Source organism: Scardinius erythrophthalmus (genome assembly GCF_964197995.2).
Source record: "Scardinius erythrophthalmus genome assembly, chromosome: 15".
NCBI lineage: Eukaryota > Metazoa > Chordata > Actinopteri > Cypriniformes > Leuciscidae > Scardinius > Scardinius erythrophthalmus.
The window spans coordinates 10,356,683-10,380,539 of NC_138235.1; the positions used below are offsets into that span (position 1 = coordinate 10,356,683).

General features: G+C 42.5%; 2 protein-coding genes across 3 annotated transcripts in view; one reads left to right on the forward strand and one right to left on the reverse strand.

Annotated features, from left to right (window-relative positions):
• The first annotated feature begins 440 nt into the window (after nucleotides 1-440).
• Nucleotides 441-10,725, forward strand: zhx3b (zinc fingers and homeoboxes 3b). 2 transcript variants are annotated; one of them, XM_081386618.1, is made up of 3 exons: nucleotides 441-688; nucleotides 6,538-9,940; nucleotides 10,082-10,725. In XM_081386618.1, exons 2-3 carry the CDS (start codon nucleotides 6,697-6,699, stop codon nucleotides 10,090-10,092), a joined length of 3,255 nt encoding a protein of 1,084 aa, XP_081242744.1. In that variant the 5' UTR covers nucleotides 441-688; nucleotides 6,538-6,696; the 3' UTR covers nucleotides 10,093-10,725. The 2 variants fall into 2 exon arrangements, with proteins under 2 accessions (XP_081242744.1, XP_081242745.1); XM_081386619.1 differs by having other exon boundaries at nucleotides 441-492.
• Nucleotides 10,726-10,746: 21 nt separating this feature from the next.
• The window catches only part of plcg1 (phospholipase C, gamma 1), a 73,821-nt gene continuing 60,710 nt past the window's right edge, over nucleotides 10,747-23,857 (reverse strand). The window contains exons 24-33 of the mRNA XM_081386493.1: nucleotides 23,796-23,855; nucleotides 21,303-21,466; nucleotides 21,019-21,115; nucleotides 19,531-19,755; nucleotides 19,305-19,453; nucleotides 16,393-16,507; nucleotides 16,118-16,279; nucleotides 15,109-15,215; nucleotides 14,771-15,024; nucleotides 10,747-13,231 (exon numbers count right to left, since the gene is read on the reverse strand). Of these exons, the coding sequence (XP_081242619.1) occupies nucleotides 13,192-13,231; nucleotides 14,771-15,024; nucleotides 15,109-15,215; nucleotides 16,118-16,279; nucleotides 16,393-16,507; nucleotides 19,305-19,453; nucleotides 19,531-19,755; nucleotides 21,019-21,115; nucleotides 21,303-21,466; nucleotides 23,796-23,855 (1,373 nt within the window). The 3' untranslated portion in view covers nucleotides 10,747-13,191. The remainder of the gene's footprint in view (nucleotides 13,232-14,770; nucleotides 15,025-15,108; nucleotides 15,216-16,117; nucleotides 16,280-16,392; nucleotides 16,508-19,304; nucleotides 19,454-19,530; nucleotides 19,756-21,018; nucleotides 21,116-21,302; nucleotides 21,467-23,795; nucleotides 23,856-23,857) is intronic.

A 23,857-nucleotide genomic window follows, 5' to 3' on the forward strand; every position in this document is an offset into this window, starting at 1 on the left:
CTGTCAACTTAATGCAAAGCAAATATTGTTCTACTTTTATAAAGTACGTAGGATAAAAGCGTCTGCAAAATGAGCAAATGTAAATATTGTTGACATAATATTTGCTTTGCTTATATAAACCCAACACAGTCTTTATAAAAGCATGCATAATGTACAGTCTGTATACATGAATCAATATGTTTCGAAAGCCCTGCTGTGCATAAGCCTGTGTTTCTGCAGCATTCGTGTATTACCTCACTTGACCTTTAGCAAAGCCTTAACCACAGGAACAAATGACACCCGCTTAATTGCTGTTACTTCACTGTAATTTAAACTTCCCTCAAACTTTTCCGCTCGCAGAAATATGACTTTTCCCTCATGACACTGAGTGATGCACTTCGTATGAATCTTAATTACTCATCATGATCAGTTTATATTCATGAGCTGATCATCAGGGCTTCGGGTGCCAGTGACGCATCCAGTCACATGACTCTGCTGCTGGTGACGTACGGCGTGAGTTTCTTTCCCCGTCTGTGTTTAACACACACACACTCACTCACACACACACTCGACTGGACATAAACAAGAGTGAAGGGCCTTTGTGTTACACTCATCAGCACTGTGTCTATCCTCCAGCACGAGCTGACTTGAGCGGTGTGTGTATTGTGTGTGTGTGGCAGCGGACGGGATTTGGCTCGTGCGCGCGCGGGTGAGTTTGTGTTTGACTTTTATTGTTACACATCGACGTCACAATCTATCAGCTATAATACTGCACTGATACATCTAAACTCACTGCCTGCTGCTCAGTGTGTGTGTGTGAGAGTGAGTGAGTGAGTGAGTGAGTGATAGTGTGTGTAATGGCGACAGGAAGAAGGGGTGGCGATGTAGTTTGTGGTTATGGTTTTTAATGTTATCATATTTCATAATATTAGTATTGATACACACTGAAGTTGATCAGGATAACGGCACACGTGTGTGTGATCAGACACGCACAGTAAAGGCTCTAGTGCTCATCTAATCTGCTTTTAAATAGTTTCATCTTAAAGTTGAATTTATCAAGTTGGTTGGTTAGTTATTCCTTTAAACATATTTCCACTAATCACTCATTTTTATGAACTCTTATGTGAGCAGAGCTCTAAATATATGGCTGACAGTGGACACATGTTAGTTGAGATTGAGTGATAAACAGAAAGTTTGCCCATGTGTCATATTTATAATGTAGCATTAGTGTGTTTATGGATGGTGCACAGCATCAAATGTAGTGTGGGGAAAATGCTAAATTAATGTTATTATAAAATTTGACAAGTGTTTACTTAAATTTGCCTTTTTATATACATCTTATTTATCATTAAATTGTATTATTCATACATTTTTCCACCCTGCACCATCGCATCAGTATCTTGTCTTATCTTATTTCCAGTCAGTAAAGATTAGTTTAGTAGTAAAGAGTGTGAAATGGATAAACCTCTTGTTACGTCTGAGGGGAACAGTCTGAGGCGTTTGATTGATGAAAACAGTGGATCTGGAGGACTTACCAGCTTCAGGACCTCTCCTCCTCAGCAAAAGGTCACGATCCATGTGAAAATCCTCTTTACATCTCAATATGACTGACATAAGACTAAAGAGTATTCAGAGTAGTGCTGTCAAAACGATTAATCGCATCTAACTTAAAAGATTGTTTATATAATGTGTGTGTAATATATATATATATATATAAATATAATGTATATATATGTATATGTGTGTGTGTGTGTGTGCGCGTGTGTATACAGTACATATTTATACACACACACACATACACACATATGTATATATATATATATATATGAGAATGCATTCATTCCTAACATACAGATCTGCTTTCAAGGTAACAGCTCTGAACTAGTGCTGTCAAATCGATTAATCACAATTAATTGCATCTAACTTTAAAGTTTGTATGTATATGTGTATATATATATATATATATATATATATATATATATATATATATATATATATATATATATATATATATACACACACATACACACACATACACACACATACACACACACACACACACAAGAAACAAACAAACAAACACACACACACATTCAAACTTTCGATATAATAGGTTTTGTTTTTATTAACAGTATTATCATTTTTCTAGTACTGTAGGAAGTAGTAAACCCCCCAAATCGTCCGTGAACACTTGGACCGGTTCAGTGTCTGTGTAAAACCAGGGGTTTAAGGTTCTGTCTTCCTTGTTTTACTCTCCTCTCCTTCTTCCCAGCTTCCAGGTGGGATTATTGCGATTCTGTCCCCTAACAAAGCAGGGAAGCGCTCCCTTGGCTCGGCCGCGAGTCAGGACGAGGCTCGGGTCCGGTCAGCAGGAGCTGGCATTGAGACTGTGGTGATGTCAGCCATTTTAGGTTGGACAGCAGAGCGTGTGTTGTGCCGCCATGTTTCTCCCCTCACTCGTCCATTTTTAACCGAGCCTTAACACCTTAGGTGCTGGCCACGTCGAATCTGTGCCACTGCCTTCAGAAAGCACTTCAGCGGCTTATTAGAAAGACGCTGGTGGAGTTGCTTTTGTAATACAACCAAACAGAGCAAAACATACCAAAAAACCCATACTATGCCTCTTTAGGTCTATTTGACGACGAGGTCTTATTTTCAAAGCATTTTGTCAGTTGAACCCCCCCCCCCCAAACTGCGACTAAGAAACACGAGTGTCAACATGCATTGATGTGCCATTCAGAACGAGGGAACGTCGTGCTGTTGACAATGAGTGAGAACAACCACACCTCTCTGACACAGCCTGAAATAAGATCAGGGCCTGCAGCCGGAAAAACAAGCCAGCGAGAGCCAGGGACCGAACGCTGTCCGTGGGCTGACCACTGTGTAGCAGTGCGTTAACTCAGTGTGTGTGTAACTGAGGTGTGTGTGTGTGTGTGTGTGTGTGTGGTGGGGGGGGGGGGGGGGGTTGCTATGGGGATAGTAACACACCAGTGGTGCTGACGACCCGTCTCCCTGCAGACTGGGCTGAACTTGTTGAAGGGGAGAGAGAGAGGGAGAGAGAGAGAGAGAGAGAGAGAGAGAGAGGGAATGGGGGAGGGGAGGCGAGCAGGCAAACTGACGGTGGGGTACATGTGTTTTCGCCAAAGCAAACGTACCAGATAGTGAATAGATTGTGACCCCAACTACGCACAGCCAATGTGTAACGCTTCCTCTAAAACATCCGCACGGCTAAGAATCGGCCCGTTTAGGGGCTGTTGTGTCACACAGGTCATGTGATATTGTTTATTTACGTGTCCTCCAGGCGGAGAGACAAAGATATTCTGTCAGGAGGACGATGGTTCTATAAATGCAAAGGCATCAAACATTTAATATAGTATTTATTCATACCTTTTAGTGTCAACAGATTGTTTGCTCAAGGGTAAAGAAGATCAACACTCTTGCAGACAGTTATGCATTACATTAATTATTGGCAAACAAGTTCATGAGCTTTTGCGTTAGATCTAGGGCTGGCTGCAGAAACCGCTTAGACTAGTCTTACAAGATAGACATAAAACATGTTTTTTTTTTTTTAAAGACAGTTTATAACTTTTTAAAAACGTAGATTGGCCTAATCTGAGACTGAAAAGTAAGACGGGTTGCCCCTTGATCTACTGTTATACTAGATCTTCAGACAATGTCTTAGCATAATGGCTATGTTTATGAGACTGTTTATCTCAGTCAGACCCTTAAACTAATGCTACAGCATTTTATTACCATGTCAGATCAGTGTGGGTTTTTTCAGTAAAAAAAAAAATCAAAAACTTTTAAATTTGTCCACTCAACATTGAACATTTTCTTGCATTGTCGGGTTGAAGTGCACGCTTATTTTTGGGGCAAAAACACTGACCGAGGATCCATTCGGGTTGCAGACGTGGGTTGCATGTTATAGTGCTTGTTCATGAATCCGCAGCTCATTCGAGAGGCGCTCGACTCCCAGGTTGACCACTCGCTAAATAGCTCGTGGTGGAACATTCCAGAGTGTTTGCAGTGAGCCAGAGAGGAGGAGGAGGAGATGGGGGTAACGGCTCTGTGATTGTTGGATGAGGGTGTGTGTGATGGGGGTAGGGATGGGGAATTGGTATCAAGGCAAAAAAAATTCCTTGCTGAAACATCTCACTGCTTCCTGCGACAATGGCCCCTCCCCGACTTCCCAACACATGTGTACACACACACACACACACACACATGCTCGCACCTCGGCCCAAACTTCCTCGCCCTGCCCCCACACGTCTTCTCGTCCTCAGGGTCTGACCCACATGATGGATGTCAGGCCCGCCCACCGCACAACCCCTTTGTGTTGGTTATCTGACCCAGCAGCGTTGGCAGGGCCGTGCCCCTCATGCAACACTCAATGGCAACACTGCAAGCCACAATTAAGGGCATTTCCATCTGGGGAAAACAGCAGATGTGTGGCAGTGAGGATGCGAGGATGAAGCCCCACTTACCCTCCGACCAAGAAGTACGTGATTTAGCCTCAGAACTTTCTGAGGCGATCACCTGAGCCGTGAATGCCGTATGACTGATCTCTCTGAAGCTGCAGGAAAAGTGTATCATGGCGAGGGCAGTTGGCCGAGGCCACCACAAGATAGTTGCTTGTGAAGTCTTGGTACTATGTCATTAACAACATCAGACAGAGGGTAAAAAAGTCTTAAAGAGCCTTCCAAGTTGGGCCCTGGAAAAACATCTTCTAAATTAAAACAAAATCATAGTGATTTTTGTATGTTGCTTGTTTTAAGTTTTATATAGTCAGAATACATGATTGCTGCTGAATGGCCATCAATGGAGACTGACATGTTTTGGGTCCAGATAGTGTAGTTACTGCATTGGCCAGCAGGGGCAAACTAGACCATGTTGACAGACTAAACCAGAGGCATTCAATAAAGTTTCAAGAGGTCCGGTCTCTATATCTCTTCCCAGCGGAGGTGCGGACAATACATTTTCGGGATGGTTATACGTCTTCATCTGGGCAGCAGTGGTACTTTTCATTAAAAAAAAATCCTAAATGGTCAAAAAAGTTTCTATATGTGTTCTAGTGTCTGAATTTTTCAGAAACAAACAAACTAAAACAACATTGTCTGGATATGAAAGGTGTTTTATCAGGCTATTATTATTTTTACATTTAGATAGCTATGAATGGCAGAAGGCCATGTAACAGAAAGATACTGAATGGGGGTTTGGGGTTTTCCTCTTGAACCATTGAAGACTGGACCATTTTTATATTTTGCTTAAAACAATTATCTACTAAAAACAAACAAAACAATGTAAATAATAATCAACCCCCACCCCCCACCCCCCCAAAGTTAACTAGTAATAAAACCAAAAAAAGTTATACAAATCATTTCCCAATTATGACATTATGAAATGCTCTTAACATGCTGATTAATGATGCTAAATGTAGATGAAAAAATGTCTTGTCACAAACCTGGTTTAGGTTAACGGCTGGAGTCATGTATGTATGGCAGATAAAAAATACTTGTTTGCGCTGCGTTCTCGTTTTCATCAGCGTATCTGTTTTGCTGTTCACTGTGTTTTGCTACTGTTGTTAAAATAACTGCATCATCTTCAGCTCTTAATGTGGCTCTTTAGAGGGAGAGAGAAGCAACCCACACGGAGCGGAAAGGGCTTGAATGAAGCGCGTTTGGCTTCAGACGTAGCGGCAAAAGATCATTACCACAAACGACCCTGAGCGCTTGTGGTGTGAACCGCTCTGTTGTTTTGATGTGCTGCTCACTTTAAAATGTAGAAACAGTAAAATGGTGCTTCCGTTGTCATTATGTCTCGTGGTTTCGGTTGGATCCAAGCCAGGGTCCGGACCTGAACCACTATTTGAGGATTCCTGGACTAAACCTTTTCATGTGGTAGATTTGGGTGAAGTTGTAGTACTCCCAGAAGACCTTTCAGCTGGGTTATCACTCACAGATAGCTCTACAGTATTCTTTAATTGGAAACATGTTCTCATTAATATTGTTGTGCACCTCTCTTATTATGTGTCCCCCCCCAAAAAACCCCTTTCCTTTTGAGGGTTAACTTGCAGCTGAGAAACTGTGCTGCAGTGAAAGATTGGTGAATTTGAGAGAAGTGGCCTATATTTCTAGCAGTTGCTAACAAGCCATTAGAAGAAGAAATGAACTGCAGTGGCTTTTTTTTACTGAGTTTCATTTTCTCTTGGTGTATACACTGCTAAACTTAATTGTTTGGATGTGCACTCATATTGAAATGAATGTTTTTCCGACATTTTTTCTTATGATCAGGTTTGATTGATAGTATGCCCTTCACTTAGACTACACAAGTGAAAAACTTTTCAGAGTGGGGATGGGGGTGTGAGAAGTCTCCGTAAACAGAATGAGAGGCTGTAAAAGGTTCTTTGAAAGAGACTGACGTAAAAGCAGCTCTTCCCTTTCAGTGAGAAAGACATTTAAAGATTGGTCAATCTGCAGTTTTTATTTAAGTATAATAACTAAATTGATCTTGAAATCTGTGGTTGTTAAATACTATTGTTTTTTTTTTTTGTCTTTACAGATTGATGTTCTGATGCCTGATACACATTGCCAATAAGGATACAGAATACTTATAATGGACTGATGATCATGTCCATCACCAAGTTATCAGTGGATGTTCTGTAAGAGCGGATAACCACAAGGAATCAGGAATCTCACTGGAGACTAATTAGACAGAACCATGGCTAGCAAGAGGAAGTCCACCGTTCCATGCATGATCCCTATAAAAACCATGCATCTGCAGGATGACTTTCAACGGGACAGACTGTCCCCTCCAACCAAGGACATTGGCTTTTCCTTCAGAGAGGAAGCAAGTGCAAAAGGCAGTGAAAGTTTGGGTGAGTCCTCTGGGCAAGAAGCAGGTGATATCCATAAAGATGGCGGCATTTACACTTGTATGCCATGTAACTTTGAGACCCAGGACCTAAATCTTTTCCTTGATCATGTCTACAGCGGTCACCCAGATTTCCGCATTGACCCCCGTTTTCTTTGTGTGGATTGCGGGATAAGTGCTGCAAAATTTGAGGGCTTAGCTCTGCACAATGCCCGTGTCCATCCCAGTACGATAACCACCACACTTCAGCTCAAAAAGAAGGACAGCAGGATTATTGTAGAGCAGAGTGTTTGCATGGAACCATGTGAAAGCACTAGCTCAAAAGAGACTGAGATATCCATCACCAAGACACCAATCATGAAAATGCTGAAGGGTAAATCAGAACTCAAAAGGATTGTTGTTTCTCACCCTGCCTCTGATGACCCTCCGCCCTCTATTACTAAAGCGGTGGGCAAAAACGACTCTCCTGCAGTTACAGTCACCCATGTGCCCACTATTGTTCACAGTGGAACAGCCAGCAAAGTTTCTCTGCCATCAGCCATACAGATTGTTAATGGCTCTGGGGCTTTACCCATGCTGAAGACGGCTGTTACACAAGTTGTGTCTGTTGTGCAGAACACAAGTCTCATCCAACCCTCTGCTTCAGTCTCCACATCCCACTCCTCTTCATCAAGTACTAAGAATCTTCCAAAAGTGATGATCCCTCTCAGCAGCATTCCTACCTATAATGCATCCATGGACAATAGCAGTTTCTTAAAGACATCCTTTAGCAAGTTCCCTTATCCAACCAAGGCTGAGCTTTGCTACCTTACTGTAGTCACCAGGTATCCTGAGGAGCAGATCAAGATCTGGTTCACAGCACAGAGGCTAAAACAAGGAATCAGCTGGTCTCCTGAGGAAATAGAAGATGCCCGCAGAAAAATGTTCAATACAATCATACAGGCAGCGCCTTCCAATGGCCAGCAGCAACGCCAGACCCACCACACTGCTACTCAGCCAACTATCACAGTTCTGGGCACAACTTCCATCCCTCACATCTTACAAGGTAGCCTGGTTGGGCAAGGAGGGGTGATTGTCACCCAACCGATGATGGCTAATGGCATTCAGGTCAGCAGAGCCCCTGTTGCACTAGCGGTCACACCCAAACATCAGGCTGCTGCGAAGCCTATGATGCAGGCTCGGCCCGCTGCAGCCCTGGTGGCTGATAAAGGAATCAGCATGGTGTTAGGCACTGTTGGTAGCAGTAGTAGTGGAAACTGCAGTAGTAGCAGCAGTGCTAGTACTAGCAGCAGCTCAAGCAGTATTAGTAGTACCAGCAGCTTATGTAGCCAGGCTAGTGTAATCAGCATTGGTGGCAGTAGCACTGCAAAGTCAAATAGCAACAGCAACGTTAAGGTCAGTACAGCAGGTACTAATGGCAATTGCGTTCAAAGCAATGGTAATATTGTGAAAAGTGAGGGTAAAGGCAATTCTGAGGCTAAAAGCAACATTAACAGCAAGAGCAATAATTCTTCTGCCAGTACCACTCCAACCACTACCTTGGGATCTACAACTACAACAGATAGCACAATACCAAGTAAATCAGACTCCCCAAGTCCTATCTCTATGAACTCTCGTATGTTCTCCTCCTCTAACTTCCTGGATCCCAGCTTTAACAAAACCAAAAAGTCCCAGGGACAGCTGGCAGCCCTAAAGGAGAGCTTCCTTGTTAGCCAATTTCCTAATCAAGAGGAAGTAGACAGACTTATAAGCCTAACTGGTCTGTCTGTGCGTGAAGTACGGAAATGGTTCAGTGACCGCCGCTATCACTTCAGGAATCTGAAGGGTTCAAGGTCAAGTGGCGGTGGTCAGACTGTTACACCTAGTGGAGGCATTTCCCAACTCGATACACTTGCTGCTGTAGACCTGTCAGAAAACGGTACACCCCCAGAGAGGCCCAGAACTCCCCAGCAGTCCCCTCTCAGCCCCTCACAGACACCATCACCACCTACTCCCTCACGACGTCCTCCACGACCCCCGTCGCCAGATTTCACCGCTATACGGTACAAAGAGCGAGAGCCTCACCAGGTTCGAGCTTTGGAAGCCAGCTTTGCACAGGACCCAGATCCATCTAGTGAAGAAGTTGACAGGTTAAGAGCAGAAACGAAGATGACTCGCCGTGAGATCCATGGTTGGTTTGCTGAGCGGCGAAGGAGAGTAGCAGCAGAGAAGAAGAAAGAGGAAGCTGAGAAGGCGGAAAGGGAGGAGGATGATGCTGTGGGAGAGGAAGAGGTGGATGGAATACAAAAGGAAAAAACTAGCAACGAGGAGATGCATGAAGCTGAAGATTCCTCCATAGAAACACAAGATGTCAAAGAGGAGAAACAGAGGGATGAGACTGGCACTGAGCCAAAAGTTAACCCTATCAAGATCAATCTCAAAATGCTGAAAGTTACTGAATCTAATGGAAAAGGTGAGCTTGAGGGAAGTCAGCTGATTGAAGCTAACAAGATGCCACAATCTAGCTCTCAGACAACCGTTTCTCAGGCTTCCCCATACCGAGGGAAGAAAACACCCGAACAGCTCCACCTGCTGAAGCAAGTCTTTGCACGCACCCACTGGCCCAGTAGTCCCCAGTACAATGAATTGATAGCTAAAACGGGCCTACCACGACCAGAGGTGGTACGTTGGTTTGGAGATTGCCGCTATGTCCTGAAGAACGGTCAGCTCAAGTGGCTTGAGAGTTACCAGACCATGGTAGATGAGGAAGACTTTCAGAAAGCTAACATTAGTGTCCTAAAGGAGCACCTAGACACACATGGTAAATTAGATGAGACTAAGTTGGAGGAGATTGCCAAGTCAAGTGGGCTAGGTGAAGAGTCGATCCGGCGGTGGTTTGCGAACAAGACACCACTCTTATTGGAGGAAAGGAAGTCTGAGGACACAGGAAGTGTGATAACTGGGTCATCATCTGCAACCCCAACTGAGGCTGCTGTAACGTCACCGAATCCAGACCATGAAGACGTAAAGGTGGAGTCGTCAGAGAGCAGCCTGATCTCAAAGGATCAAACCACAAAGTCAACTATTGAAATCTCAACAAATGCTACACAAGGTGATTCATTTTCTGCAAACTTAGCCATCAAAATAATTACGTTGTAGTTTACTTTTAGGATGGGTGAATTGGAGGGATAAAAAGGAATTGTCATGTATGAAGTCATTCTTGTGTTTAATACTTGTCTGTTGTTTTTTGCAGAGTCTGACTGAAGAGGAGAGTGGATGCATGAATGGATTTAAAGAGATATCAGCCTATGGGATTACAGCACATGTGACCTTTAATTGAAGGCTTTTTTTTTTAAATGTCAGATGAAACTTTAACAGGAGCACTGGGAAACACCTCTACAAAACAAACAAAAAACTTTCTTCTATAATGAACTTTTTCTTTTTCACCCAAGAGCTGTCCCACTGTTCAAGACATGGTGTGGATTATTGAAGGTCAGGATACACCCCTTCACCAGCTGCTTTTATATTTGGATAGAATAGAGACCTCGGCTTCGTGAAGTGAGACAAAGTGTTTTCTTGGATGGGTATTTCTTTCCTTCTACGTCTTCTGGAGAGGATTTGCCATGTTTATGGAAATGGTGTACGAAGCGTAAACTGCACAGCTCTCATTGAGCCCTTTTGTAATTCTTCAATTATGCACCTCAGAGAGGTTAAGTTGTGTGCTGTAGGTGAGCATCAATACCACAGCACTTTTTTTCCCTGAAATGTCATTGAAAGTAAAAGAAAACTGTAAAATCATAACAAAACAGATTCACCAGTGTGAACGCTTAGGCTTGTATGATTTTTACAAATATTATTTGCAGAATAAATTTAATAAAAAATGATCATGGATTTTCAGGCTTGGAAAAAGAAATCACCTTTTCATTGTTGAATAAGTACTTTATTCTCAGGCTTGATTATGTTTCATATGAAAAGCAAAATTAAAATGTATATTTCCTCCAACATAGCATAGGCACATTACAGAAAAGGCTTGGTTTGTAAATAAAAACATTGGTAACAAAACACTGACGCAAGAAAGCATAGAAAAAGGCATACATGTCCAACAGGGGAGCTTTCGTTGATGTATACATGTATACATACACCAAGGCACATGAAAGATGATGCAAGGAATTTGCAGAAACTAATTTACAGACTGGAGAAGGGCTACAGAAGAAAAGGAAAGGGACTTAACACTCAACTAATTGAGGGAATGTTGGCAAATTAGGAATAAATGCAGGTGAACTTGAGTGATTTCCCTCTGAAGGGGTTTGGCCTGCTCTTTTCTTCTTCAAAGCTCAGGAAGTGATTATGGTCCCTGTGTCTTTCTATAATTTGGAAATGGCCATACACTAATCACAGAGACAGACTAGGGGAAGAAAAAGAGGAATGGCAGAATGTATGTATGCATCCCTCTTCTCCAATCTTCAATGTAATCAACATTTCTGCAAATGCCCAACCAGGGGAACACATAACATTGTTACAACATAACTTTAGGGGTAAACTTCTGGAGCATCTTTTAGACTGATGCACAGAACCAAATAAATACTGTGACAAAAGTGGCATAACTTTACAGACACAAGGCAAAAAAAAAAAAACCAAAATTTCTAAAAAGGGGGCTGCAAAGCACAAGTAACCTCTGTATAGTCACCTTGCTCCATAAAAACACACCTGGATCCCATGGTCAAATGGAGAGCCAGGTAAAGCATCAGTGATGGGGGAAAAATAATGCAACACAGCATTGCAATGGCTTCTGTAATGATTCTCAGAACTACATGGCATGTGTATGTGTGCCGATCAGTAGCAGCTCAACCTCTACTGGCTAAACAAGAGAACTGCATGAAACTGTTATCAGAGCTACAATAAATATGGCCTTGTTTTTACTGTACATCAACTGTAAATACTGAGGTTTAGCAGTCTTAGCCTGTTTATTAATTAATGACAAGCTGTGTTAGGGCAATACTATGGCATAAAGCAAAACTAAATGACTGCTTGGCACAAGGTATACATCAAAAGAGGGAATGATGAAAAATGCCCTTACTCTTACACACAGTAGGGGGGAAATATCCCAAAGATCATTGAGTTCTTCTGAGACAAACTTATTTGGTCCCCATTTCTTGTATACACCACGTGCACAGTCTACCTTTGGCTTTCTTTATACAGACACCATGAATAAAGGTACTAAATCATACATAACATTTCCTCCCTATTTGATCTGATAAGACAACAACACATAGTAAAAAGCCTTCAGGAACAAGACGTTTCAATAGCTAAAATGTGGAGGAAGAGTACATGATAAATCACAGAAATGGTTTTAGAGGGATAACATGTTCTGAAATGAGATGGTCCAAGTTCTGCTCTGTAAACTAAATACACAACATTTCCAAAGCTCCCATAGCCTAAAACCCCACCTGAGCTGTTTGTGAATTAACGTCAAACGACTGGCAATACATAAAACAAGGAGAGATATTGCTCTCTGCTCACTTGATAACTTCATAACTTTATTTCAAAACAAAATAAAGGCCGTTCTTGAGTTAAATGTTAAAGGATGTCTTCCTGAAGCTCAGACAGCAACGACTTTCAATGAGATCTGCCTTCCGCCCACCTAAAAAACACAAGAACATGTGCATCCCGGGACTCATCCAACACTTAAGTCCATCAAGAGGGAAGAGAAAGAGCGAGAAACGCAATTAAAAAAGGCAAAGCCCTCATGTTAGAAACATACTTGTATAGAAAAAAAAAATACAATAATAACATCATGAACGTTTAAAACAGACGTTTAAATAATACAAATAATCGATCTGAAATGAAATAAAAATGTGGAGTGAGAGGCTCTTTGAGAGCAGATCAGCTGCAAGCTTTTCTAACTGACAGCAAAATGGGGCGCACACACACACATTTATATATTTATATATAAGCCAGAGACAGAGTAAGGAAAAGTATTATTACTCCATAAATGTTAACCTGGAACCGGTTTCAAAGTGATGAATGATACAGCCCCCACTGAGTCCTGAACCCCTGGCCCAAACGCTGTGTGTCCCGGAGGCAGAGCCCCCCCGTCCCCTGCGCCGCAGGTTCAGATCGCAGCGAAGCACATGTTTGTTCATTTCTGTCCGTGAGCGACGGCTCCATTCACCCCGCGAGCCCCTCCGCCACTCCGAGCGGGAGAGGGTCGCAGAGAGAGGGAGATCTGTCCAAAAACGCTGGCGATGACGATTTCCACAGAAACGGGTTTTTACGGCAGTCCTTGACATCATCAGCTCTGAGGGAACCGTGTCGCTGGCCTTGCGTCTGCGCTGTCCATCGGTCACGCGCTCAGACGGTCCGTTACGCGCGGTTGTCGGCGCTGACGCGAGCCCTGCGGAGCCTGCGGGGGGAAATAAATCAGAATTCAACCATTTAACCTCACTTTGATCATCAGCACTCATAAGGGGTCCACATGAACCACCCACTCAGACAGGAAGAGGCCATCTCCAGGAATCCAAAACTGGTAGTTGACTGGTAGTTAACACTATCATTGATACAGTGTAATTATATATTTAAGTACTGAGTAATATTACTATAGGGTTAGGGTAGGGTTAGGGTTTGGTTGAGGGTTAGTTGCATGTAATTATGCATCATTTACTGTTATTACTACGCTAAGTACATGTGACATATCTAACAAGGACACTGTAAAATAAAGTGTTACCAAAATCTGTTATAATTTGAGTGTGCTGGTCTACTGAGCGGTGCAGGGACGACATATTTTTGCAGGTCGAAACCTAGAAACGAGTTGCATTTTAGCACTTCTGGGTTTTCTGAATTGGTTTTTGGTTAAATCCTTGACACAAGGTCTGTGGTGAACACAAGCTCTAGATATTTTCACGTTTTAAGGCCCTTTCACGCCGAGCGTGACGTGATTGACTGCCTTCAGCTGATTCACATCTGGCGCTGGCCGAGAACACATTTTTCCTCATGTATGCGTTTCATAGGTTTTCCCATTTTCCCGTTGCACACGTCAAACTCTTGCAAACTATTATAACTCAAACTTTGAGGGAAAATGTTTTAAAGACTGAAAGAGTTGTTGGAAGCTTAATGATGGTGACGCTGAAGTCATGTGACCGTGGTGTAGTTCCTTTATAGCACATGCTTAGCGTTTGACGATTGTATTTAGGCTTCATAATTCATAAAAAGTTGGTCATTTGTGGAGATTATCATGATGAACAAAACAAGTAATAATAATACTCCAATAACACTGATTTCAGATTCATCTGAATCAAACGTCAAACAGAAATAGCAATTGACAGGCCAGTTCCTGTGATGTGGGCGTTTTTGGCCACGACTGGACCAGCTCATGGACTGCAAACTAATATTCACCACAACTACATTATTCATCATCTTAGTCAGCATGAAATGAAAATTGCGTGTTAAATGCATGTCATTGATCTTATCTTGAATAATGCGTTCATGCAAGTTTAAATTTGTTTTTGCCTCACAATTTATCAAAATATCAAAACTCGATCTTCCTGTGAAACGACAGACTTCTCTCTGGTGATGCATCCAATCAGCAGCTGATGGGTAGAACCAAGTCCCGCCCATATATCTTTCTTGCTCTACATCACAATACGTAAGAGAGATATGTCGCAACGTGCGTTTCATCGCGACTACATCCTCTGTGTTATTTATCGTTTTATCAATAAAATTAAACACTAATTTCAATTTCAACTAATAATTAAAGCACTTTAAGTACATTTATATATATGGGTGTTTTTAAGGGTTTTCCAGGACTTAAATTTCAAAAAGCAATTTTGAAGCACCTTGTATGAACCCCGTCTGTCACAATGTGCGTTTCATCGCGACTAAATGCTCTGTGTTATTAGACAATTCAACATATTTTTCAAAAGCAGGCTCTTTAAAGCGAACACACCTCCTGTTGTCATGGTCCAACAGCGCCTCCTGGGACACTCTGAAGTCATCCAGAGGGGACTGGTAGCGGGCCTCGAAGGAGCCCTCCCGAGCGCGATAGCCCAGGGCCTGCCCCGGAGACGAGGGCAGAGGGGACATGGAGGAGGTGGAGGAGGACACTGAGCTGGTGTCCCCCGTGCGCTCGCGGCCCGCCTGCAGGGCCACGCCGATCGCCCCCGCCGCCGAGAACGGGCTCAGCATCTCCCCGTTCTCATGCTGGAGGAGAAACAGATCGCCATTACACAACAGCACATTCACTTAGCCTACCGAATGAGGATCCTGAGGTGCGCTTCTACATACTATGATCTCATAGCCCACCCTTCCTCTGCCGATGTCCATGTGCACCAGCAGGGACGCCAACTCCAGATCCTCACTGTAGCTGTTCTTCAGCGGCACCGACCGGTAGCCTGCAGACCACAGGAGTGCCATTGGGTTTTACAACTCATTTCAGGGGTGTCCAATCCTGCTCCTGACTTAAAGGGATAGTTCACCCAAAAATGAAAATTAGCCCATGATTTACTCCCCCTCAAGCCATCCTAGGTGTCTATGACACTCTTCTTTCAGGCGAATACAACCGGAGTTATATTTAAAAATGTCCTGGCTCTTTCAAGCTTTATAATGGCAGTGAATGGCATAGCCTATTACAGTGCATCTATCCATGATTAAAGTGCACGGCTCTGGCAGGTTAATAAAGGGCTTTCTGAAGTGCAGATGTGGGTTTGTGTAGGAAAAATATCCATATTTAACACGTTACAAAGTAAAATTCTAGCTTCCGGCCAACTGCAGTCTACTTACATCTAATGTGCAACTTACGCAACTTGTGACGTCAGAAGTAGCGTAGTGCGTCATGGCGTAGTGTAAATATCAGCAGTGCGTCGCATTACTCGCATAAGTTGCGCTTTAGACCTAGCCATATGTTCGTTTGGCTGGAAGCTAGTTATTTCACTTTATACATTTTTAAATGTATCTTACACAAACGCATCGCTTAACTTCAGAAGGCCATTTTTTAACATAACTCCGGTTGTATTCGCCTGAAAGAAGAGTGTCATAGACACCTAGGATGGCTTGAGGGTGAGTAAATCATGGGCTAATTTTCATTTTTGGGTGAACGATCCCTTTCAGCTTCACCCCAACACACCTGCCTAGAGCTCTAGTGATGAGCCTAAAGCCCTGGATTATCTGATTCAGGCGAGATCGGGATCAGTGCTAAACTCTGCAGGACAGCGGACCTCCGGGAGCAGGACTGGACACCTCTGATTTATTCAGACCAGGGGAAAGTTCCCTTTGGTCATTGATTTGGGAGCCGTACCTGTTTTGAGGCAGTTGATGGGGAACGTTGCCTGGGCAAGAAAGTTCTGGTCGTTGAACATGTCGATTTCATAGACCACGAAGCGCAGGAATGCAAAAGAAGGGTTGGAGACGTTGAACCGGAAGGATTTCCTGGGCCAGGTGGGGTTCAGACCGTTGTCCGCTGAGAGTAAGACAGGAAAATATTTTTATACAGATGAACTCTAGATGCTTAAAGCGACTTTAATCCCAGGTGACCCCACATACCACGACACCGTTTGTTCATGTCCACCTCACCTTCAGAGTCAGTCCTCAGCTTGGCGTTGTCGTATTCTGCTCCACAAACTTCAATCTCGATGAGAGGGCAAACGATGCCTCGACCATGTTTGGGCAGGTGGCGTGCTCCCAACACCTTAAAACACACCAAAGCTCAGTTTCCTTCATTGATATTTCATCACTTTCAACTACAGTTGTCAAAAAGTACCAACTTCGGTACCAAGTCGGTACTCAACATATATGTGGCCAATCAGAGACATATATGTTGAGCGCGTGAACGCAATGGCCAATCAGAGACGTATATGTTGAGCGCGTGAACACAATGGCCAATCAGAGACGCATATGTTGAGCGCGTGAACACAATGGCCAATCAGAGACGTATATGTTGAGCGCGTGAACACAATGGCCAATCAGAGACGTATATGTTGAGCGCGTGAACACAATGGCCAATCAGAGACGTATATGTTGAGCGCGTGAACACAATGGCCAATCAGAGACGTATATGTTGAGCGCGTGAACACAATGGCCAATCAGAGACGTATATGTTGAGCGCGTGAACACAATGGCCAATCAGAGACGCATATGTTGAGCGCGTGAACGCAATGGCCAATCAGAGACGTATATGTTGAGCGCGTGAACACAATGGCCAATCAGAGACGTATATGTTGAGCGCGTGAAAACAATGGCCAATCAGAGACGTATATGTTGAGCGCGTGAACACAATGGCCAATCAGAGACGTATATGTTGAGCGCGTGAACACAATGGCCAATCAGAGATGTATATGTTGAGCACGTGAACACAATGGCCAATCAGAGACGCATATGTTGAGCGCGTGAACGCAATGGCCAATCAGAGACGTATATGTTGAGCGCGTGAACACAATGGCCAATCAGAGACATATATGTTGAGTGCGTGAACACAATGGCCAATCAGAGACGTATATGTTGAGCGTGTGAACACAATGGCCAATCAGAGACGTATATGTTGAGCGCGTGAACACAATGGCCAATCAGAGATGTATATGTTGAGCACATGAACACAATGGCCAATCAGAGACGCATATGTTGAGCGCGTGAACACAATGGCCAATCAGAGACGTATATGTTGAGCGCGTGAACACAATGGCCAATCAGAGACATACTGTACATATGTATTTGGCAAACCTTTTAACCCCATATACCGTATTTTCCGGACTATAAGTCACACTTTTTTTCATAGTTTGGCTGGTCCTGCGACTTATAGTCAGGTGCGACTTATATATCAAAATTAATTCAGACTGAGATGAACCAAGAGAAAACATTACCGTCTACAGCCGCGAGAGGGCGCTCTAGTTGGCGGAGTTGTTCAGAAGCGACACCAAGGATGAAGAAAATTCAATGGATTCAGTGATGTGGAATGAGATCGTGGGGGCTTGGTGAACTTGTTTACTTGTAACTTGCTTGTTGGACTCACTGGCTTATGTTAATTTAGCCTATTCAGCCTCCCAGGTATATGTTCTTTATGCTATTGTGTAGCTGAATAACTGTTAATGTGTTGCGTTAACATACTGGACACCTACTCAGCCTGTTGTTCTGTGTGCTACTGTGTAGTTGAATAACTTGCCTTTCCAGATTAAATGTCTGTTCTTGGTCTTGGATTTTGTGAAATAAATTTCTAAATAAATGCGACTTATAGTCCAGAAAATACGGTAACCCTTCTAGAACATTACGTTCAGAGAATCATAAACTACTTATAGTGCCTAGAACAAATCACCTACATAAAGGCGACCGGGCCTTTGCAGTAATAGGGCCGAGACAGTGGAATGAGCTGACGCTATCTATCAGGTCTGCCAAATTGCTGTCAATGTTTAAGAATCTGTTGAAAGTGCATCTAATGTCGGTAGCCTATAATGGTTAGATATAAATGGTTTTATATGTTGTCTATTTATTGGTCTATGTGTGTCCTTATTTTTACCTTTTATAGAATCTGTATGTAAAGCACTTTGGTTCAACCTCGGTTGTGTTTTAACAGTGCTATATAAATAAATAAACAAGAAACAAGAATACATGTTGAGCGCGTCAACACAATGGCCAATCAGAATTGGCTGAAAATGCTAGATGGAAATGCTGGTATCTTCACATTTTTCATTACCAACTTGGTACCAATGTTGGTACTTTTGACAACTCTACTTTCAACTTATCGGCATTGGCAGATAACCTGTGTCCACTTGGACCAAAGACCAAACATTTTTGCTTTTACTATGCGCTTGGCTTCTGGTTGCTTTAAACATGTTGCCATTCTACGGTGACACTGTGTGAAAGTAATGGAAATAAAATCCCCTAGCCACATGTGCACGGCCACTTCTAAAGATTTAGTTTTAGGGTGTAGTCACACCAGGAAAGCCCGCAGGAAGGTCCGGACCAAATACAATGTTGATTTTTGTTTGTTTGGTGTGGTTCACTTTCACACGGCCCTCTTTGCAAGTGAACCAAAATTTGTAAACAAAACCACACGTGTGCCGAGGTCATCCATTCATTGGACAGAAATTCACCTTAAACCAGGGATGTCCAATCCTGCTCCTGGAGGGCCACTGTCCTGCAGAGTTTAGCTCCAACCCCAATTAAACACACCTGAACCAGATAATCAAGGTCTTACTAGGCATTCTAGAAACTTCCAGGTAGGGGTGTTGAGGCAGGCTAGAGCTAAACTCTGCAGGACAGTGGCCCTCCAGGACTGAGTTTGGACACCCCTGCCTTAAACGGACCGTACCAGAGTTGGTTTGGAGCCGGGCCGAGACCACCTCTTCAGCTGGGTCTCGGTCCGCACACATTCACACCTGCCCAAAAGATCCGCACCAAGGGGGGAACGAACTTGAGTTCGATTCAATCGAACCAAACAAGACAGGTGTGAACACACCCTCAGTCGGTCCTAGGGGTGCGGGATGCATTAGTACCTCAATGCTCAGCGTGATCGGCTCCACCGCTCTCAGAGAGTGCCGGTCAAAGGGATCAAAGGTGTCATCCCTCATGATGGGCGGCTGCAGCACGTACCCGCTCCTGCCGTTCAACATGAAGAGAGCCTGGTTCATCTGCATCGGCTTATCTGCAGAGAGACGGTCACACCGTTAGATGACGGGACGCCCCGTGAGACGGGACTGAGAGCGGTGGCGCCGTACGCACCTGCGGTCTGGAAGTTGAGGGCCACTAGCTGACTGCCGCACAGCCACATGGGCAGCGGGTCGTAGTTGGAGGAGTCCAGGCGCTGGCCGCGCGGGTAGATGCGGGACAGCTGGAGGCGATTATACTGCAGGAACTTCTTCCCCTTGATACGGTTCACGTACTTCTCTGCTTTGGTCTCGGGAAACGAGGACATGTCCCGGAAACAGGCCCGCTCCGTCCCAATTTCTGCAGGAGACAGAAGATGTTGAGGAGTTACGTGGGTTTGTGTGTGTATTTAAGAAGTGTTTCCCAACCCTGTTCCTAAAGCCCGGGACACACCAAGCCGACGGTCGGGGAACGTCAGGACGTTTTTGAGTGTCGGTCGGCTTAGTTTTTTCAGTGTTTTAGGGGTGTAACGACACACTCATGTCACTATTCGATGCAAATCATGAGTCAGTTTTGAGTTTTCGTGGTCAGTTTTGAGATTTTGGGCTAGTTTACTCCTTCAATATGTGTTCTTTCAAGCTGCTATAAAGAAAACGTTGAAAATATACATTAAGATGTTTATTTTATTACATTTTGTTTACTTGCGGCAGTAAGTTTCTCTCGAGCTCTGTTTACTGAAGTCTGTCATGACCAGTATCATTGTAAAGCTCTGAGTCTTCTGCACAACGCTATGTAACCCTAATATAGGCATTTCCTTTCTATCAGCAACCAATCGTGAATGTCCAAAGGGGGATTTAAAGCTAACGACGAAATCTCATTTAGAGCTATTTAATTCTTTAACTGCCGTTTTCTCAAAATGAGTTTTTTGTCATTCTCCAGTACAAACATCTCAGCTTATGTACACCAAACTTCCCAGTTATACACTTAACAGTATTCTGAAGATATTTTCAGAGGGATTTGGTAATAAATCATTCCTGGCCTGATTTATGTGACATTTTAAATAAAAAAAATATGGCGAAAATCGATTTTTTAAGGCAATGGACAGTATATTTTGATATCCTAGGTAATGAAAGCATATATCCTGATTTTTTTTCTTCATCTTGTGTAAACAAAATGAAAAAATAATTTTGCACCTGGCTTTATCATATGTTCAGATCTATCTACCAAAAATTTATGCAAAATCGTGCATATTTAATGAGATAATGCCTAATTTGCATAATTAAACATACAAACTTCTTTTATATACTTGTGTAAGTAATCATCTGAGGAAGTTTCATGGTGATATCTTATTTTAAAATTGTACCCTATTCACCTGTAGTGTCTCGTATCGTGTCTGTAGTGTACATATAAGCTTAAACCATCTTAAACACTTTGACTAATCATACTACTAAAACTAAATGTCATATGGTGATTTAACTGATGTTACGCGCTTCAGATAATCAATGCAATCTCTATTATTATCGTTTTAGATAACAATAATAACCCTGGTTTGGACATGATATGAGCATCACATTTCCACCAAACATCAGTGAGTCTGAATGTGAAGAGTGTTGGGCGTCTCACTGTCTTCATCGAAGGGAACGGGCCGGCAGTAGATGACCAGGTCCGACAGCTCTAGGGCGATCTTCTTCCTCCTCTCCATCATCTTACCCTCCTCAATCTGAAGGAGAACAAACACCCGTTACTCATATCAAACACTTTCACACAGTCTGTGGGAACAGCAACACAATCACTCTTTCAGATAAACTTTGACCACACGATTTTCAAGCTCGGGTTTGCGGAGAGATAGCGTGACAGGTGTTCACGGCCAGTTCCTGTATCACTGAGAGCCGGAGATAAGCACTGACCTTGGCTTCAGAGGTCATGGTGACCTCGCGGATCTTCGCCATCCAGTCCTTCAGCTCCTCCGGTGAATTCGCGGCGATGTCCAGCGGTGAGATGTTGCGGGCCGAAGACACGGGGACCAGAGAGAAGACGAACTGTCTGCTACCCTTCCCTTCTGGTTTCAACACTATAGCAGAGACAACACACACACACACACACACCTTTTACTCCTGCAATCTACATATTTCTGTGTGGAAAATGGGGAAAATGAATAGCATAATTTCATTCGTCAGGAATTGGTGAATCAATTGAATGTATGGTCACATGAGTCTCTATATGGCAGGAGACTGAAGGGGAGAGGATGAACAGTAACAGGTTTTGGTGACGTCAGCTGAACAGGACATTTGTTTTAGAGGTGCAGTAGGTTCAACTGTTGCGTTTTGTTGATCCCTGCACAATAAGACCAGGAACGTGTTAAAGAAAAATGGGTGTCAATTGTCTCACGTTGATTTCTAGACGTTACATAGGTTAACTTTGGCAGCCCCTACTTGCGATGTGCTCTGTTACAGGTCAGACAGCTCTAAAGCGGTCTTCTCTCCTCTCTCCATCATTAAGAAATGAAAAGCTACACACTCCATCAATTAAGGTTAGACGTTGCCAAACATGTAACATGCTACAAACATAATAATCACTGCGATAATGATCCAATCATAGACTCTTAAGCATTTGCCTATTTAAATAAAACAAACAGTGACTTTTTGTTGTCGTTGTTTGGGCTATTCTACAGAATTGCTGTCCCACAACCAAAAAACACATTTATAAAGCATTTCAGTATTCAAACCTTGTCTGTTCCTGATCCTTCTGTAATCGAATGAAACCCACAATAATATTTAAAATATCAGTAAGCTTAATATACAGTAGTCAACATATGAAGTGGATCAAAACCTTTCATCAAAGTTACACATTCATTTTGAACAATACCCGTTCTTGTCTAAGGACAGCTTTGATGGACTTTTTTGATCCACTTCAAATGTTGACTACTGTATATAAAATGACCATTTATTGGGTACTTTCAACTGGGAGGTGGCTGTCCCGAACCCTAAACCATTAATTTAAACTTTTAAACAAATACATTTTTTGCATTTATTCCATTATTGTTTTAAAAAATATTGTTTCGATTTTTAAAAAAAAATTGAAGTTCCCTTTTTTAAATTTTTTTTTACTCGTGAAACTTGTGTTTTAGTCCATTGGCTGACTGATTTTAACCACACTTCTACATTTTTGATCAGGAATATTCCTGTGTCCCTCTCTCTCTTTAGCTGGAAAATAACTTTATTAAAGAACCGCTATAAGCCAAAACAATCTCTGTTACCTTAAATTATACGCTTATCTCTGTAAAGCTGCTTTGAAACAATCTACATTGTTAAAAGCGCTATATAAATGATGACTTGACTCTCATCGCTACATGGTGAGTAGATAGGGCCCAGCATTTCCGAGGTAAATGAGTTCAAAAGTCCGAAAATCTGTGTGTAACTTTAAGGAACATCACTACAAAACAGCTTATTTCAGCAATTAAGCACACATTTATGAGTACAACTGTTCACAACTGTGCTAGGTAACTATGTGCTGGTTATCATCTTTGAGGTAAGCTCAAAAGTATCTAATAGTCACTACCGAAACAGTCACGACTGAAACGGTGTGACAAAAGGGAACACATAATCCTTTATTTTGGGGAAAAAAAAATAAATGTTAGTACAGTTATGCAAATCATTAGTATTTCAGTATGTTTTAGTATGCAAGTTAAAACTCTGTAATGTGATGTGGCCGCTACCAAAACATTACTGTCGCTACAGTCATAACCGAAACATGGGATGTTCTGTCAAAAATGAAGTATATTGAATTATCAACTAAGATGTTATGATAGTGTTTGGTTCAAACTAATGAATCCTTAGCTTTGAAATCAGTGTGATTAACTTCATGCCTTTTACAAAGAAAGATTGGATTCAAAATACAACAAATATCATAAATTACACTTGAAATACTGTTAAATTTGTAGCTGTTATTGATTTACCTATGACAACCTTTCAATAAAATAGCAAAAAATATATTTACAAGCTAGATGTAAACAAAATATTAATAGGTCGATGTAACCCTTCTCATTAACATATTTATTATTGTGTTCCGGTAGAGACACATTTGGGGAGTGGAGAAATATTCCTAAACTTGCAGAAACTACAATATGAGAATTAACTGCACAATTACTAGAAATGTGAACCTTAGATATTATACAATTTGCATTCGCACAACATTTGTGGAAAAATATTCTTTTCAAGATGTTTCCAACTCTGAACAAGTTCTGCAGAATGGCCCATATACTTGTATATGCACGCATATATATTATATTAAATATTATAGCTAAAAAGCTAAACAACATTGAATCATGACTGTTGTAAGGACCTCAAACAGTGATCTGACGATGAGTGTGTATCAGGGAAGAGGAACACACACACACTCACCGATCTGACAGGAAGACACGTCCACACTTCCTCTCAGGAGATCTCCCAGAGGACTGTTCTCT